Here is a 17,518-nt window from a genome sequence, read left to right as displayed (position 1 = left end):
ATATATAACATTGAATTCTAGAGATCAGTGGTTTAAGTAGGACAGCATGTGTTACTTACTTCAGTGTCATGGAACTCCAGGGATTTGGGAAGACAGGGGAGCAGGCTCACTTCACTGGATACCATTTGAAGCCACTGCTTCCAGTAAACTTCTGCAGACTTGTGGAATCACTTGGTCCTTCTGGTCTTTATCAAAGATCTTGTCTCTGACATGGCCTGTAGCCTCTTGCTACTGAAAGGCAATGACTGAACATGACTAAACACTCTGAACTCTGTGGCAACCACTGTTGCACTCAAAATAATTTAGTTTTTTGAGTAGCTGAGGTTGATTAGTGAGAAACTAGCTCCCACTTAACCATCATGCATGTGAGTATTTCAACTGATCAGTTACATATGGAGTACATGCTGGGGATGGACTATTCATTAGGGCAGTGACAGGACAAGGCGTAATGGGTTAAAACTTAAATAGGGGAAGTTTAGATTGGATGTAATGAAGAAATTCTTAACTGTTAGGGTGGTGAAGTACTGGAATGGGTTGCCCAAGGAAGCTGTGAATGCTCCATCCCTGGCAGTGCTCAAGGACAGGTTGGAGAGAGCCTTGGGTGGCATGGTTTAGTGTGAGGTGTCCCTGCCCATGGCAGGGGGTTTGGAACTTGATGGTCTTAAGTTCCTTTCCAACCCTAACTATTCTATGATTCTATTCTATGATTCTATACTCTTAGTAAGTTAAATTACTGTATCTCACACTTCCTTTGCTTGAGATAGACTAAGTTAGCTTGAACCATAAATCCTCCAAAAATTTTCTTTAATTTCACACTTACTAAATTGAATTATAAAATTCAATAGCACTTTCCTGAGAAAGAGGGATGTCTTACTGCAAAGCTAATAGTTTAACTAGGTCTTGGTGAAAAGATTTGTGTACATATAAATGCTCCACTAACTTTCTTCTTGCTTTAAAAATCAAACCATAGGACAGGTGCAAAACAGAAAGACCACTGAAGATGTGATACACTTTGCCTGGGAAGAGAAACTTTTTCTTCTGGCTGATGAGGTAATGGGATATTCTGTTCTCCCTAATGCATAGCTAAGAGTAATTTTTTTCCATGTGTGATATTGGTACAAGGAACAGATTGTCTATTATTATTTTAAGCCATGAACAACATGCAATATTCTTAATATCAGAGGATTAATATGAGAGGTGTCTTGATCTGGATTTGAACTAGAAAGAGCAGGGGACATAAGCAAGGACACACAAGGAGGAACTTTGCTGGAACTGACCTAAAAACATATGTGATACTCAGACTACTTCAAATGAAAGAAACAGAAGGAAAATCAATTAAAAAATACAAGAAAAGGTTAAGTTATACACAGACACTCGCTATCCTTCCAAAGACTAAACTGTTAAGTATGGCCACATAAGATAAAATGCATCATACAGTAACTATCAATAATTAATAATTAATAATAATTATAAACAAATAATTAACTATTATTAAACAAAAAAGACACAAGAACCTTGTGTCTTTTAATGGGTTTAAGTTTTGAGTGTTACTACTGTTTTCTTCAGACCTGGCTCTCTAAAAGGTCATATTTTATCTTTAGTTGGGGGAACAGAGCACATTAATGTCTTCTGACTGTTCAGGTTTACCAGGACAATGTGTACTCTGAAGGATGCCAGTTTCATTCTTTCAAAAAGATTCTCTATGAGATGGGACCCGAGTACTATAACAATGTTGAGCTGGCCTCTTTTCACTCCACCTCTAAGGGATACATGGGCGAGTAAGTCTGCTTTTTTTTTTTTATTTCATTTTCCTCATTAATATGGTTGGACAGCCATTCATGTTAGTGGCCTGAAGGTAATCACCTTCTATTATAATTTTAACTAAAAACAATTAAGAAAAGGAAGGCAAGCATTTAAAGCACAAAGTAATGGATTAGCTCAGTGGTTTTCAAAGTACCAAAAAATAAGTGTATTTATTTCAGATACCTAATGCCTCAGTTCCACAAAGGTGAAATCCTACAGTCCTAAACTGGACGTGTGATAAAGGAAAATATGGTCTCCAACAGTCAAAGGAATAGCTCAAGAATGACTGGGATGTTTAATATTACAAATGCTCGGATTTGGTTGTTCTGAGGAGGAAGAGATGGAAGAAAAAGAATTTTCTGATTAAACGAATGCTGCTACAGCCATGTGCTCTTGTTCTTAAGAGTGAATAGTCCATGTTGTTAACTTGCCTAATGGGGAAGCTGCATGTACACCTTCTTCTCTGGACGGGATACCAAAGCTTAATGATATAGCATTTAATTTCATCTTAAAACATCAGTATAGCAGCTGTTTCAACAATCTATGTGTTACAGATTTTAAGATCCTCATTAATTGTCTTTCCACTTCTGCAGTCACTTTAATTGCTTTTCCAGTACTTTTACACTCGAGGTTAACTAAACTTTTCTGTTCACTTTAATCACAGGTGTGGCTACAGAGGAGGTTACATGGAGGTCCTTAACTTGCACCCAGAAATTAAAGGACAGCTTGTTAAGCTGCTTTCTGTTCGCCTTTGCCCTCCAGTCTCAGGACAAGCAGCAATGGATGTTGTAGTGAATCCTCCAATACCGGGAGAAGAATCTTACTCACAGTTCATAAAGGTCAGCAATAACGTTCTTTTGTGCATTTCCTAAATCTAAGTACTGTGAACTCACAATTTGCACAGAGACCATTCTCCTTTTGTTTCTTCTCCAACAATCCTGTAATAACACTAGTTTACAGAACTCTGCAGGGTATTTTAAATTAACCCGGTGTGACTACCTTTCCAAGTATTTTTTATTCCTGTTACAGTTCCTTTGTTTAGAAGCCAAAAAAACCTAAGAAGGCATTATCAGATCAGCTTTCTTGCTTAACTTCTCTCCTGTGTTTAGCAAGACATAGGAATTACTAAGTAAGGTTTGTTTTTACTAAAATCTAAACAGGAATGCAAGTTCAAATAAAGTTCTAAATCAGCCTTGTTGGATATCCAGTGCCTCTAAAAGCTGAACAACATGGCATTCTATATTAAATTATAAATAGAGTTTCTCCTTGTAAAAATGAAACTGAATCTGCCTTAAGAAATTACAGTATTGCATCAGATCAGAGGTTCAGCTAATGTGGTTTCTAAAAATAGCCAAGAGTGGATGCTCTGAAGGAAGAATGTAAGAAGAGGGCATGCAGATAGAGCCTTCTGCAGGCTATTGGCTGTCTGCAATGCTTTGTAGTTGTATCCTGCTAATGCATTTTGCATTGATGTCTCAAAGAGTATGACTGGAATTAGGAATGTGATTTACTCTAATAGCTCTGCAAAGCCCTTAAAGTGCTTAATTCAGGGAGGCTTCTTAGCATCATAGGTTCTTCTGATGGTTTTATTGCCACTTCAAATACATCAAACTGAACACGTTCCTTTTAAACAGGAGAAGGAGTCTGTTTTGAACAATCTTGCCAAAAAAGCCAAACTAACAGAAGACATGTTTAACAAGATACCAGGAATGCACTGCAATCCACTTCAAGGAGCTATGTATGCTTTCCCAAGAATCTTTATTCCTTCCAAAGCCATTGAGGAAGCTAAGGTCAGTCAGTCATTTTTACCCAAATCCGTTTTAACCTTCAAATATTTGTGCCTGCCACTGCTAATGATGACTTTTTTATTCCAGGGATAAAGTCATGTAGCTCCAAAGCAGCACTTTATTGACTATGTATTATCTTAAATATAGCATGACCTTTATCTTAAGAGAGGAAAACAAAATGGAGCATTTCATTACAGTGGTAAGGTTTCCAGGTTGAAAATGTTGATGGAGGATGTTAGTGTTAATAGATTAAGTCATAGGGTGGGAAAATAGCTGGACCTGTGCAAAGTCCAAGCTGCTGCCTGTACGTTGGTTAGGTAGGCCAGAATGTGGAATGGGGATTGTGAATGGCAGTGTACTACTGATGCTGTAAAACAAGCCCAATCCAGGAAGCATGGGAAAGAGGGAGGGAGGCTTCCTTACTATTTTTACCTTTATGCATTTGGCCCAGTAAGCTACATTACTGAAAGACAAGTCTTTTTGATCCTAATTAGAGCTGTATTTTCTAACATCTAATATTCATTTTTTAAAAGGAAATTTATCAGCATAGCTGAGAATAAATAGAGCTGGTTTCCAGCTGATTATTTGATTAGGCATTTAACCTGCATCTGTTTAAGAACCTCCATAGTTATTAATCAAGGGACCTTGATTAACATCTGTTTAACATCTCTGTCATTGACATGGACAGCGGGATTGAGTGTGCCCTCAGCAACTTTGCCAATGACACCAAGCTGTGTGGTTAGGTTGATACCCTGGAGGGAAGGATATGCCATCCAGAGGGACCTTGACACACTTGTGAGGTGGGCTGATGCCAACCCTATGAAGCTTAACCATGCCAAGTGCAAGGTCCTACACGTGGGTCGGAGCAATCCCAGGCACAGCTACAGGTTGGGCAGAGAAGAGATTCAGAGCAGCCCTGCGGAGAAGGACTTGTGGGTGCTGGTTGATGAGAAAATGAACATGAGCAGGCAGTGTGGACTTGCAGCCCAGAAAGCCACCCATATCCTGGGCTGCATCAAAAGGAGTGTGACCAGCAGGTTGAAGGAGGTGATCCTGCCCCTCTACTCTGCTCTCGTGAGACCTCACTTGGAGTATTGTGTGCAGTTCTGGTGTCCTCAACCTAAAAAGGACATAGAACTGTTGGAACAAGTCCAGAGGAGGGCCATGAGGATGGTCAGGGAACTGGAGCACCTCCCATATGAAGATAGGCTGAGAAAGTTGGGGCTGTTCAGCCTGGAGAAGAGAAGGCTGCGTGGAGACCTCAGAACAGCCTTCCTTTATCTGAAGGGGGCCTATAAGGATGCTGGGGAGGGACTCTTGATTAGGGACTATAGTGATAGGACAAGGGGTAATGGGTTAAAACTTAAACAGGGGAAGTTTAGATTGGATATAAGGAGGAATTTCTTTACTGTGAGGATGCTGAGGCACTGGAATGGGTTGCCCAGGGAGGTTGTGAATGCTCCATCCCTGGCAGTGTTCAAGACCAGGTTGGACGAAGCCTTGAGTGGCATGGTTTAGTGTGAGGTGTCCCTGCCCATGGCAGGGGGGTTGGAACTTGATGATCTTAGGGTCCTTTCCAACCCTAACTGTTCTATGATTCTATGATTCTATTCTATGACTTTCTAGTCAGCATATAATTCAGGGGAAAAAATATAGTAACTGCCAACAAAAGTGGAACACACACCTCTCAAATTAATTTCATCTCAACAAATGTCAGTTGCTGAGATTTTTGTAAGTAGGATTTTGAGACAGTTGACAAAAAGCTGCAAGCAAGGAGAAAATGAAGAATATCTAAACCCTTTCTTTTGAAGCAAATGTTTTGTGTAAGTTCTTCAGTCTTGTTCTTCCATGAGATAGATACAGAATGTGAGCTTTCCTACTAGCAACTGCACTTCATTCTCTTTAGTAAACAGAGTAAGAAAGTAATAATGTAAGGTAAAGATTCGGGAGGAAAGACAGCAATGAAATTCTATATATTGGGAACATTTATAATAATTCAAAAGCATTCATTCCCTTAGGTTCATAAAACGGCACCTGATATGTTCTATTGCATGAAACTTCTGGAAGAGACTGGAATATGTGTTTTACCTGGAAGTGGATTCGGCCAAAGAGAAGGAAGCTATCATTTCAGGTGCAGTTTCTTTAAAATCAAACAAACTGTAATAAGCTAAGTACCATGCCAGTATTTTCTCTACTGATTAAATGTAAGGATTTTTGTTTCAGTTTATGTTGTTTTAATTTCTACTGCACATTTTCTGTGCACTGACAACTAGGTCAAAGACCTGTTCTGCTAGATGAGCTATTCAGTCTTTTACAGAGTTTTCGCAGATTGCTGACATAGTTTCATTCTATTTTTATACACTAATATTTGAAATGACTTCTCCATGAATACAAAAATAATAATAGCTAATCCTGTAATCTTAATGTTGGCTAAGGCATTACAAAAATTGCCCTGCTTTCTGTTGGGAGGGTACATTTAAACAGTGTTTCCGTATGGAGGAAGTGCATGAAAAATGCAGTAGCATCTTCCCTATAAATCTGCTCCTTAAACATGCTGAATAATTCTCCACTTTACCAAAACAAGATGTTGAACTAAATCTTCTAATACCAAAACTGTAAACATAAACTCTGTTGCTTTTGTTTCCAACAAATGGCAGTTTACACCAGCTGAGCCACTGACAGCTAGAATGTATCATGGATTTTAGTCCTGTTTAGTCTGAAGCAAAGTAACAGAGGGTAACTTTAGCCATGAAAGCTCTGCAACACAATATCTAATCCAGATAGCTGGATTAGGTATATGGGTGCACGCAGCTCTAGAAAAAATCTAGTGCAAGTCCGTGCCCATACCAAGTGTGGGAAAAACATTTTGTGCTGTAGGTCTTACATACATACTCAATATGCAGAAGAAGAAAGGAAAAAAAAAAATTCAGTTCAGAAAGAAATGTGTGTTTACCCATAACTGCCCATCCCTAAAGCTCAAACAATATATGTTATTGGCATAAATACCACAAAAATGGAAATTGAGTTGCAGTTTTTTCTGATAACCTTCTTTATCACTCCACAGAAAATAACAGTTCTTGAATTCTTGCATATTCACCCACTGAAAAAAATTGCTCTAGTTTAATAGTATAGTTCAATTACAGCATAAATGCAGGAAATAAGATAATTACATCAAAACAGGTATTAAACTTAACACATTACTAGCTGTGTCCTGAGATTAATCAAGATCTGTGCAAAGATCACAGTTTAGTCTGTTTTGAAGGTAACGTGGGTTTTGTTTTTATCCTTTAAATATTATTTTTCAGAATGACCATTCTTCCTCCAGCAGAGAAGCTGAAGATCCTACTGGAGAAAATGAAAGATTTCCACATAAAGTTTCTTGAAAAATATGCATGAAACTACTGTGGCTTTTCCTCCTCACCCCCATAAGATGAATACAGAAAATGAGCAAAGATGTGCTGAAAGTGTGCTGTTCATCTCATTTAACTGAATTCAAAATAGGTAGAACCAATCTCTGATACTGCTACAACCTATTGGACTATTAAATTTATTGACTGGTATGGAAGGTGTTGTTACCCCAACTTTTTTTTTTTTTTAAGGGAAAGGGAAGGATGTGAAGCAAGCAGTGAGAAGATATAGTAAAGGATTTTGTGCCTTGATTGGAAGTTATATTCATGAACTTTTGACGCAATAAGCTGGGGAAACAAGTTGCTCATTAAAAATGCTACTATTGGGGGGGGAACAAAACAAATGTCAAGAGCAGTTGTTTAGCAAGGAACATGTTTCTCATCTTAAAATTCTACTAAAGAAAAATTCAAAATCCTACATTATAGGTATTGTTTTGTTTAATTTTTTTTTTTTGGTGGGGGGAGGTGTTGTTAAATATGAAGTGTTCCCCAGATCTGATTAAGCATGTAGGTATAGTGTGCTTATTAAAAAAAATTATAATCTTTGGCAGATGTGTGCAGATACCTTTGAACTTCTGTTAAAAGAAATCCTGCCATCGCAGCGTAATCTGACTGGAACATATAGTTCTGATCAGAGGAGTGAACATGGTGTGTCCTTGAACCCTATTTTTATGAAACTGAAACACAATGAGGAATAATAGCTTTTTGTTCATGCTGTGCAACACACTATTCCAGCATAAGAACACTGAACACTTCCTTTCTTAACAACTCCATGGGTCTCCTGTTAGCTCGTATCTTATATATACATGGAACACAGTAAGATGCTGTTTCAAAGCAGATGTGAGTACTGCCAGTCCTTTCAAGTAGGGTGAAATATAACACTATTTCAGAATTGCTTTATCTATGGAGAACATTTGTTTGGAAGCACAAGAGATCTGTTAGCTGGCCAAAATCCTGCTCAAATGGCAAGGACTAACAAATGTTCTTTAGCAGGAGGAAGGCTGGAAGGAAGGCTGGGGGTGCTTTCTAATAAAAGAAAAGGTATTTAAAGGAAAGTGTCCTGCACCAAGCATAAAGATAGCGATAGTTCAGCTCACACGTAAATCTTCCACAGTCTTACTTCTGGGTGATGACCCTGAGTACTTATTAAAATGCAGTATTAAAAAACAGGTCACCATCTAGGAGTACAGCTGTATTACTCTGGTAATCTGTGCCAGTTTCCCTGCACAACAAAAGAAGGCTTCTGTTTCTCTGGATTTGGAAGCTGGACACCTTCCTCTGGCACTGATAAAAGACTGAAGGAACATAGCTTCTGTTATTCAGCCATTAAATATTAGTATTTGTCAGGCTTAGGCTCAGCATTTACCATGTTTACTCATTAAGAATGTCTCATTTAATCTAGTCGTTATTTTTTAAGTTATTATTTAGAAGTAAACTCATTTTTATGTCTACTATCACTTTGTTAGGCTGCCTTTGTAGTTGGCTGAACTCCCTATGCTGATCCAGGTTACTAAAGCCAAGGGCTAGAGAATCACCATAGGGATAAAGCCTGTGCCAATATCTTATGTGTGGAAGACAAGAGATGTTGCCAGTAATTGTCCTGCAAGCAACTACTTCTCTACAACATAGCTGGTATACTTCTCACAGGTCTTTACTGAAGTCTGTGAGAATTTAGTACTTCTTAATCACCTACCAGTAGTCCCAGGTTCATAAATGAAAGTGGCACACTGCTATGCAAAGTTATTATGGAGGCATAGAGAAAAAATTATCCTTGTAGAAATAGACTTCTTGTAGGGCAGCAGACTGAGAACACTTACATTGCTACTATCCATTGATAAATACAGCCTTTTATCTGTTAGTGCTTTCCACATCCTTAATATGCACTAATAAAACAAATCCAGAAAGCAAAACCATTCTAAGAGGTCAGAACATTGATGTAAAAATAAGGCAAACAGCACATTCCTGTTGTAGGAATGTGTCCAGATGAGATCTGGCTTTGGATTTGTGATGCAGTGTAGATTGAAGCTAAGATCTAATAACAGGAGTTAGAATATTTTTTTATATTTTTGTAATTGCAGCTTTTTCATGGGGGTAGTATTTGTAATCTTATAAGTCAACAGATTTTATATTTGCCTTGCATTTGCACCTGATACTTCTGGAAAAAACTTAAAGGTTTACAAGTTTCTAATAATTTACAAGTGTGAAAGGCTTTTTGTTTTAAGTTGGGACAGAAATTCTTACACTTTTAAATCAAAATATAATGGCATAAACTAAGTTTTTTCTAAAGATTCTATGATGGTGCCTTTTATGTTTCTGACATTATAAGGGATAACTATTTGTTCTTGAGGTATCTCATATGGAAGGGTGGTGATTTCTATTATCCATCTACAATATTTGTATGTACTGTGATAAGGTTAATGTATGTTTTTGTGGAACAATCCTGTAAAGCTAAGAAAAGATGCTTATTTTCAATGTCTCTGAAATAATTTCATTATTAACAGACAATGCTGACTTTCAAATGCATGCTTCTGAGTTTGATTCTCCTACAGGTGCTCCTCATAATGGTACTTCAGATGGTTGAGACTTCCAAATAATAAAGCACATGTCGAAACAAGAACAGATAATAGTTCTCCATTTCCTCTGTCACTGAAGCAGCACTTGCTGGATTACACTATCAGGCATTAAACTTCATATTCAAAATAGTATTTACTTTAATCCATCTACCTGATCATTAATTTCTGCATCACGGCCAATTTAAGGACTTGAAATTTGTCAAACTTGTTACCACAAAACCATTTTCTGTACACAGAGATGGTCTTGGGCATGTTTTATGCTCATAATTAGTATCTTATTATGTAAGGAGTTGTAACCAGGAGTTAGGCAAGCCAGACTTCTTTCTTCACACTGGAGATCAACTGGTCAGTTAAGGCTTATCAACTGTGGCCCGAAAGCTTTGATGAGGGGTTTACTTGGTATTATAGAAACATAGAATAGTTAGGTTGGAAAGGAAATTAAGATCATCTAGTTCCAACCCCCCTGCCATGGGCAGGGACACCTCACACTAAACCATGCCACTCAAGGCTTCGTCCAACCTGGTCTTGAACACTGCCAGGGATGGAGCATTCACAGCCTCCCTGGGCAACCCATTCCAGTGCCTCACCACCCTAACAGGAAAGAAATTCCTTATATCCAATCTAAACTTCCCCTGTTTAAGTTTTAACCCATTACCCCTTGTCCTGTCACTACAGTCCTTAATCAAGAGTCCCTCCCCAGCATCCTTACAGGCTCCCTTCAGATACTGGAAGGCTGCTATGAGGTCTCCACGCAGCCTTCTCTTCTCCAGGCTGAACAGCCCCAACTTTCTCAGCCTATCTTCATATGGGAGGTGCTCCAGTCCCCTGATCATCCTTGTGGCCCTCCTCTAGACTTGTTCCAACATTTCCATGTCCTTTTTATGCTGAGGACACCAGAACTGCACACAATACTCCAAGTGAGGTCTCACGAGAGCAGAGTAGAGGGGCAGGATCACCTCCTTCAACCTGCTGGGTCACGCTCCTTTTGATGCAGTCCAGGATATGGTTGGCTTTCTGGACTGCAAGTGCACACTGCTGGCTCGTGTTCATTTTCTCATTGACCAACACCCCAAGTCCTTCTTTGCAGGGCTGCTCTGAATCTCTTCTCTCCCCAACCTGTAGCTGTGCCTGGAATTGCTCCAACAATATTCACATATAAATTTGCATATAAATATACAGACACATAGTCTCAGGTTTTCATGTGAGATACTTCACAAATGCACATTTGAATTGCTTTAGTTCTTTTGAGGTTAAGGCTAAATTGGTTGGCATAAATTGGAGGGAGGAATAGGGCAAGGGAGGAACAAGGAGGGGAGAACTGCTGCACACAGGTACTCTGTAAAAATAAATGCACTTAAATAAGCATGTGCAACTTGGTAATTGTTGGGGGGGGAGGGGGCAGAAGCAAAAATTCTTCCTTCTAGATGGCTTTGGTGTCTCTCCTGCAATATTGGAAAACTGCCATTCTCTATCTCACGTTCACAAAGGCTCACAAAGCTACACCCAAGTTTCAATTCCTGTTACAATCTATTATTCTCTGTCCCTTGCTCAGTAAGAACTATACTCCTTTAATTTTCTGTTGTGATTGAATAGTTGTCATGGTTTAAACCCAGCCGGCAGCCCAGAACTATGCAGTCACTCTCTCACTCTTCCCCCCCTTTTTTCCTAACCCCACTCCCAGATGGTTGGGGAGGAGAATTGAAAGAATGTAACTTCCACAGTTTAGATAAGAGATAAGAACAGCCCAGTAACTAAGGTATAACACAAACCACTGCTGCTATCACCAATAATAATAATGGTAAGGGAAATAACAAGGGAAGAGAATACAACCACTCACCACCCACTGACCAATACCCAGCCTGACCCAAGCAGTGATCTAGCCCTTCCGGGTAACCGCCCCAGTTTATATACTGGGCATGACATGCTGTGGTATGGAATACCTCTTTGGCTAGTTTGGGTCAGGTGTCCTGTCTCTGCTTCCTCCTGGCTTCCCCTCCTCCCTGGCAGAGCATGAGACTCAGGAAGTCCTTGGTCAGAGTAAACATTACTGAGCAACAACTAAAACCATCTGTGTTATCAGTGCTGTTCCCAGGCTGAAAGTCAAAAACACCGCACTGCACCAGCTACTAAAAAGGAGAAAAATGACTGCTACTGATGAACCCAGGACAGTATCAACCCCTTATTCTATACCATTCACGTCATGCTCAGATCCCACATTTTTCAATGTACCATCACTCTTGTCTCATATATATATAAATACACAAACACACAAAGAGAGATATCATTTGGTAGGGGATGTGATATGCCCATTTAATGCCATGCTCTTTGGCCCAATTGTGTATGAAGTTGTTCCAGAAATGAGTTTCATTGACTGACTCAGTTCTCTCTGGGGTGCCATTTTATCACAAAATCTGCTTCTCAAGGCCCAGGATAGTGTTCCAGGCAGTGGCATGGGGCACAGCGTGTTTCCAGCCATCCGGTGGTTGCTTCTACCATGGTAAGCATATGGCGCTCGCCTTGGTGCGTTGGTGGGAGTGTGATATAATCAATCTGCAAGGCCTCCCCATATTTGTACTTCAGCCATCATCTTCCATACCAAGGAGGCTTTAACCGTTTCTCTTGCTTAATTGCAGCACCTTTCACAGTTGTGAATAACCTGGGCAATAGTGCCTATTGTTAAGTTCACCCCTCGATCACGAGCCCATCTCTATGTTGCATCTCTGCCCTGATGGCCTGAAGTGTCATGGGCGCACCAGGCCAAAAACAATTCACCTTTATGTTGCCAATCTAAGTCCATCTGAGCCACTTCAGTCTTAGCAGTTTTATCCACTTGTTGGTTGTTCTGGTGTTCCTCAGTGGCCAGACTCTTGGGTACATGAGCATCTATCTACACGACATACCTTCCCCACCAGGTTCTGCACCTGGGCAGCAATATCTTTCCACAGTGCAGCAGCCCAGATGGGTTTACCTCTGCGTTGCCAGTTGCTCTGCTTCCATTGCTGCAACCACCCGCACAGGGCATTTGCCACCATCCATGAGTCAGTACAGAGATAAAGTACTGGCCACTTTTCTCCTTCAGCAATGTCCAAGGCCAGCTGGATGGCCTTCATCTCAGCAAACTGATTTGATTCACCCTCTCCTGCAGCAGTTTCTACAACCTGTCGTCGGGGACTCCATAGAGCTGCCTTCCATCTCTGATGCTTCCAAAGCACTGGAGGGACCCACTGGACTAGCTACTTGCCCATACTGTCCCACACACCCAGCCACTCATGGCTGTCCATCTTTGGGGAAGATCTCTTGGTGGTCCTCCTATGTTGTCATCTAATCCTAGACAAGACTTGATCTGGTCGCTGCCTAGATTCCACAATCGGACAAGATTGGGCGCTCTCAGGGTGGTCATGCCATAGGTAAAACAGGGTGCTTTCAAGGGCATTGAAAGGATATTCAGGATCTTTAAATCTTCCAGAATCTACTCCCACTGTAAAGAGCCTGGTGAGGGAGCAGAGGGTGTGAGGGAATGTCTCCTTCATAGGCTGACCACCCAAGGAGGAAAAAAAAAAGTGTAACTGCTAAATACTTCCATTATGTACCTCCCAAAGTATAGAGGTGATGACCACACTGGGAACACATACGAGCCCAGATTCATGATCAGTGAGTCTCTTGTATTACAAGTCATTGCCATGAAGTAAAGCAAAACAATAACCCTAGCCCAGGCCCCCAACTGCTAAACACTAAAACAGCAAATACCAGCTGCAAGTAAGGTACAACACGCTGAAACTCCGAGATCAAGAACAACTCTGAGAGACAATAAATCAGCATTGTGACAAGTGACTATTAATCCGAAACAGTGAATGCTTATCACAAATATGATTAGACACACTCCGGTCAGACCTGTCGTTATCTCAACCCCTCACTCCCCACGTTGGGCACTACAAAGAACTGTAGTGGTTTAAGGCAAGCTGAAAACCCAGAACCATGCAGCTGCTCGCTCACTTCCCCCCCTTACCTCACCCCACCCCACTCCTGGAGGGATGGGGAGGAGAATGGAAAGAATCTAACTCCCATGGGTTAAGAACAGTCCAGTAACTAAGGTATAACACAAAACCACTACTGCTACCACCAATAATAATAATGATAAGGGGAATAACAAGGGAGGAGAATACATCCGCTCACCACCTGTCAACCAATACACAGCCCGACCCAAGCAGTGATCTAGCCCTTCTGGGTAACTGCGCCCAGTTCATATATTGGGCATGACATGCTGGGATATGTGGTATGCTTTGGCTAGTTTGAGTCAGGTGTCCTGTGTCTGCTTCCTCCTGGCCTCCCCTCCTCCCTGGCAGAGCATGAGACTGAGAACGTCCATGGTCAGAGTAAACATTACTGAGCAACAAGTAAAAAAATCGGTGTTATCAGCGTTGTTCCCAGGCTGAAAGTCAAAAACAGAGCACTGCACCAGCTACTAAGAAGGAGAAAAATGACTGCTGCTGCTGAACCCAGCACAGTGCTATGCTTGAGCGTGTGCTCACCAATAGGGAAGGGCTCATCGGAAAAGTGACGCACCAGGGTAGCCTTGGTTATAGCAATCATGAGGTGGTCAAATTCGAGATCCTCAGGACAGTGAGAAGATCGTGCAGCAAGCTCATTGACCTGGACTTCAAGAGGGCAGACTTGGGCCTCTTCAGGAACCTGCTCAGTAAGGTTGAATGGGATACAGCCCTAGAGGGCAGGGGGGCCCAAGACTGTTGATTGATATTCAAGGATCACCTGCCTCAAGCTCAGGAGTGCTGCATCCCAACTAGAAGGAAGTGCAGCAGGAGGGCCAGGAAACCTCCTTGGATGGATAAGGAGCTGCTGAGGAAACTTCAAAAGAAGAAAGAGGTTTATAAAAGGTGGAAGCAAGGACAGGTGTCCTGGGAAGAGTACAGGGATGTTGTTCGGGAAGCAAAGGACTAGGTTAGGAAAACTATGGCGCAGTTAGAACAAAATTTGGCTAGGGATGTTAAGGATAACAGGAAGGGATTCTATAGGTGCACTGCAAATAAAAGACAGACCAGGGACAATGTGGGCCCTCTCTGGAAGCTATTGGGAAGACTGGCTACCCTGGATTTGGAGAAGGCTGAGGTTCTGAAGGACTTCTTTGCCTCGGTCTTCACTGGCAAATGCTCTGACTAAACCACCCAAGTCTTGGAAGACAGACACAGGGACTGTGAGAATGAAGACCTTGCACCCACTGTAGGAGAGGATCTGGTTCAAGACCATCTTAAAAACCTGAACGTACACAAGTCCATGGGACCTGATGAAATCCATTAGCAGGTCCTGAAGGAGCTGGCAAATGAAGTTGCTATTGCTAAGCCACTGGCCATCATACTTGAAAAATCATGACAGTCAGGTGAAGTTCCCAACGACTGGGAAAAGGGAAATAGAAGCCCCATTTTCAAGGGGAAAATGGATGACCTGGGAAATTACAGACCAGTCAGTCTCACTTCTGTGCCTGGCAAAATCTTGGAGCAGATTCTTATGGAAGGCATGCTAAGGCACATGAAAAACAACAAGATGCTTGGTGACAGCCAGCATGGCTTCACTAAGGGGAAATCCTGCCTGACCAATTTGGTGGCCTTCTCTGATGGGGCTATGGAACTGAGGGACAGGGGTAGAGCAGTTGACATCATCTACTTGGACTTGTACAAAGCACTCAACACTGTCCCACACAACATCCTTGTCTCTAAATTGGAGTGACATCAATTTGATGGATGGACCACTCGGTGGATAATGACCTGGCTGGATGGCCGCACGCAAAGAGTTGTGGTCAATGGCTCAGTGTCCAGTTGGAGTCCAGTAACAAGTGGTGGCCCTCAGGGATCGGTGTTGGGACTGGTTTTGTTCAACAACTTTGTCGTTGACATGGACAGTGACCCTCAGCAAGTTTGCCTATGACACCAAGCTGTGTGGTTCGGTTAATACGCTGGAGGGAAGGAATGCCATCCAGAGGGACCTTGACATGCTTGTGAGGTGGGCTGATGCCACCCTTATGAAGCTTAACCATGCCAAGTGCAAGGTCCTACACTTGGATGGGAGCAATCCCAGGCACTGCTACAGGTTGGGCAGTGAAGAGATTCAGAGCAGCTGGGCGGAGAAGACTTGGTGCTGCTGGTGAATGAGAAAATGAACATGAGCCAGCTTCAGTGTGCACTCACAGCCCGGAAAGAAAACCATATCCTGGGATGCATCAAAAGGAGCGTGACCAGCAGGTCGAAGGAGGTGATCCTGCCCCTCTACTCTGCTCTTGTGAGACCTCACCTGGAGTATTGTGTGCAGTTCTGGTGTCCTCAACATAAAAAGGACATGGAACTGTTGGAACAAGTCTAGAGGAGGGCCACGAGAATGATCAGGGGACTGGAGCACCTCCTGTTTGAAGACAGGCTGAGAAAGTTGGGGCTGTTCAGCCTGGAGAAGAGAAGGCTATGTAGAGACCTCATAGCAGCCTTCCAGTATCTGAAGGGGGCCTATAAGGATGCTGGGGAGGGACTCTTCATTAGGGACTGTAGTGATAGAACAAGGAGTAATGTATTCAGACTTGAACAGGGGAAGTTTATGTTAGATATAAGGAAGAATTTCTTTACTGTGAGGATGGTGAGGCACTGGAATGTGTTGCCCAGGAAGTTGTGAATGCTCCATCCCTGGCAGTGTTCAAGGCCAAGCTGGACAGAGCCTTGGGTGGTATGGTTTAGTGTAGTTCCATGGCAGGAGGGCTGGAACTAGATGATCTTAAGGTCCTTTCCAACCCTAACCACTCTGTGATTCCATTACTTTCAGAATTAAATCTAGATTAGTCTTTCTTCTTTTCTGCTTCCACCCTTGGTCCACATAAGGAAACAGAGATCACAAGTTTCAAACAAGGAGGGAAAAAAGAAAGCTTCCTGAGGCATGGAAAGCAAAACTGGTAAAGAACATGAAGTTAAAACCACTATTAAACATAGATTAAAAGTCTGCTCTCACTTGATAACCAGAAAATACAGGAATAAACCTCTCAATCAGATTATACCTGAAATTTACAGTACATTTATGAAGTTACTCTTAACTAACTCAGTAGGTTAATCTGAAGTAACACCCATTTTCCATTAAATTGATAAGAGCATCACATTAGTCTGGCATCAGCTTTTGATTACTGCAAATGAACATTTCAAGATGAATGGATTTAACTTTTCAAGGTAATCAAAATGGCAGCACAGTACTGATACTTGGGCAGGTCCATATGATGTGCACTGTAATGAAGCACAAGGATTCTTCTAACAGCTGAAGTCATTCTTTTGAATTATCACCAAGCTAGGTAAGCCTCTAGAACCCCATTTGGTCCTTTGAAATTTGGTAAGCATACAATTAAATGCCCTACATCTCCTTTACAGTGACTGCTTGAACTTTGTATTTGCATCAGCCTAAGGCTATCGTGGAAGGTTATATGCTAATAATCAAAATACAGTTTTCCTATTACATCATATTTTGATGAGGGAGCAATTGCTGCATAGGAAGAGGTCTGTGGCATGGTGTTTTATTTTTCTTTAAGCAATAGTTATCTTTCTTCCACTGATTACTTCTAACTTCTCTGCAAACTTTATTTTCAGAATATAGTCTCCTCTTTTACGTGAACAAGAACCACACAACTGTATTTTATGTGTAACTGTGCAGTGTGAACACCTTAGTAAATTAAATGCACTTAAGAGGACCCATCAGACTTTCTGTAAGTCACATTTAGGTCCATTTACATCACTGTATATGCTAAAAGAGGTGTCACAAAATGAGTTGGACAAGACTTCAAGTCTGTTTTGGGTTATTTTTGGGTGTGGGTTGGTGTCATCCCCCCTTTTAGCTTCTTGAGATCAATATTAAAGACTAATTGTCCACTAAAAAATGGTTCTAATACAGCTCTGGTGATCACATTTTCTTCTCC

The 17,518-nt window shown here is 41.4% G+C and overlaps 1 protein-coding gene across 1 annotated transcript in view; it reads left to right on the top strand.

Annotated features, from left to right (window-relative positions):
* The window catches only part of GPT2 (glutamic--pyruvic transaminase 2), a 29,579-nt gene extending 19,965 nt beyond the window's left edge, over positions 1–9,614 (top strand). Inside the window, exons 6-11 of the mRNA XM_057401110.1 lie at positions 971–1,050; positions 1,642–1,778; positions 2,468–2,642; positions 3,438–3,593; positions 5,609–5,721; positions 6,896–9,614. Coding sequence (XP_057257093.1) covers positions 971–1,050; positions 1,642–1,778; positions 2,468–2,642; positions 3,438–3,593; positions 5,609–5,721; positions 6,896–6,986 — 752 coding nt within the window. The 3' untranslated portion in view covers positions 6,987–9,614. The remainder of the gene's footprint in view (positions 1–970; positions 1,051–1,641; positions 1,779–2,467; positions 2,643–3,437; positions 3,594–5,608; positions 5,722–6,895) is intronic.
* Positions 9,615–17,518: the final 7,904 nt, after the last annotated feature.

This window comes from Pezoporus wallicus, unplaced genomic scaffold (assembly GCF_028554395.1).
Source record: "Pezoporus wallicus isolate ANWC-B61680 ecotype Strahan unplaced genomic scaffold, APGP_CSIRO_Pwel_v1 contig_13541, whole genome shotgun sequence".
In the NCBI taxonomy this organism is placed as follows: Eukaryota; Metazoa; Chordata; class Aves; order Psittaciformes; family Psittacidae; genus Pezoporus; species Pezoporus wallicus.
This window is presented reverse-complemented; position numbering and strand designations above follow the sequence as displayed.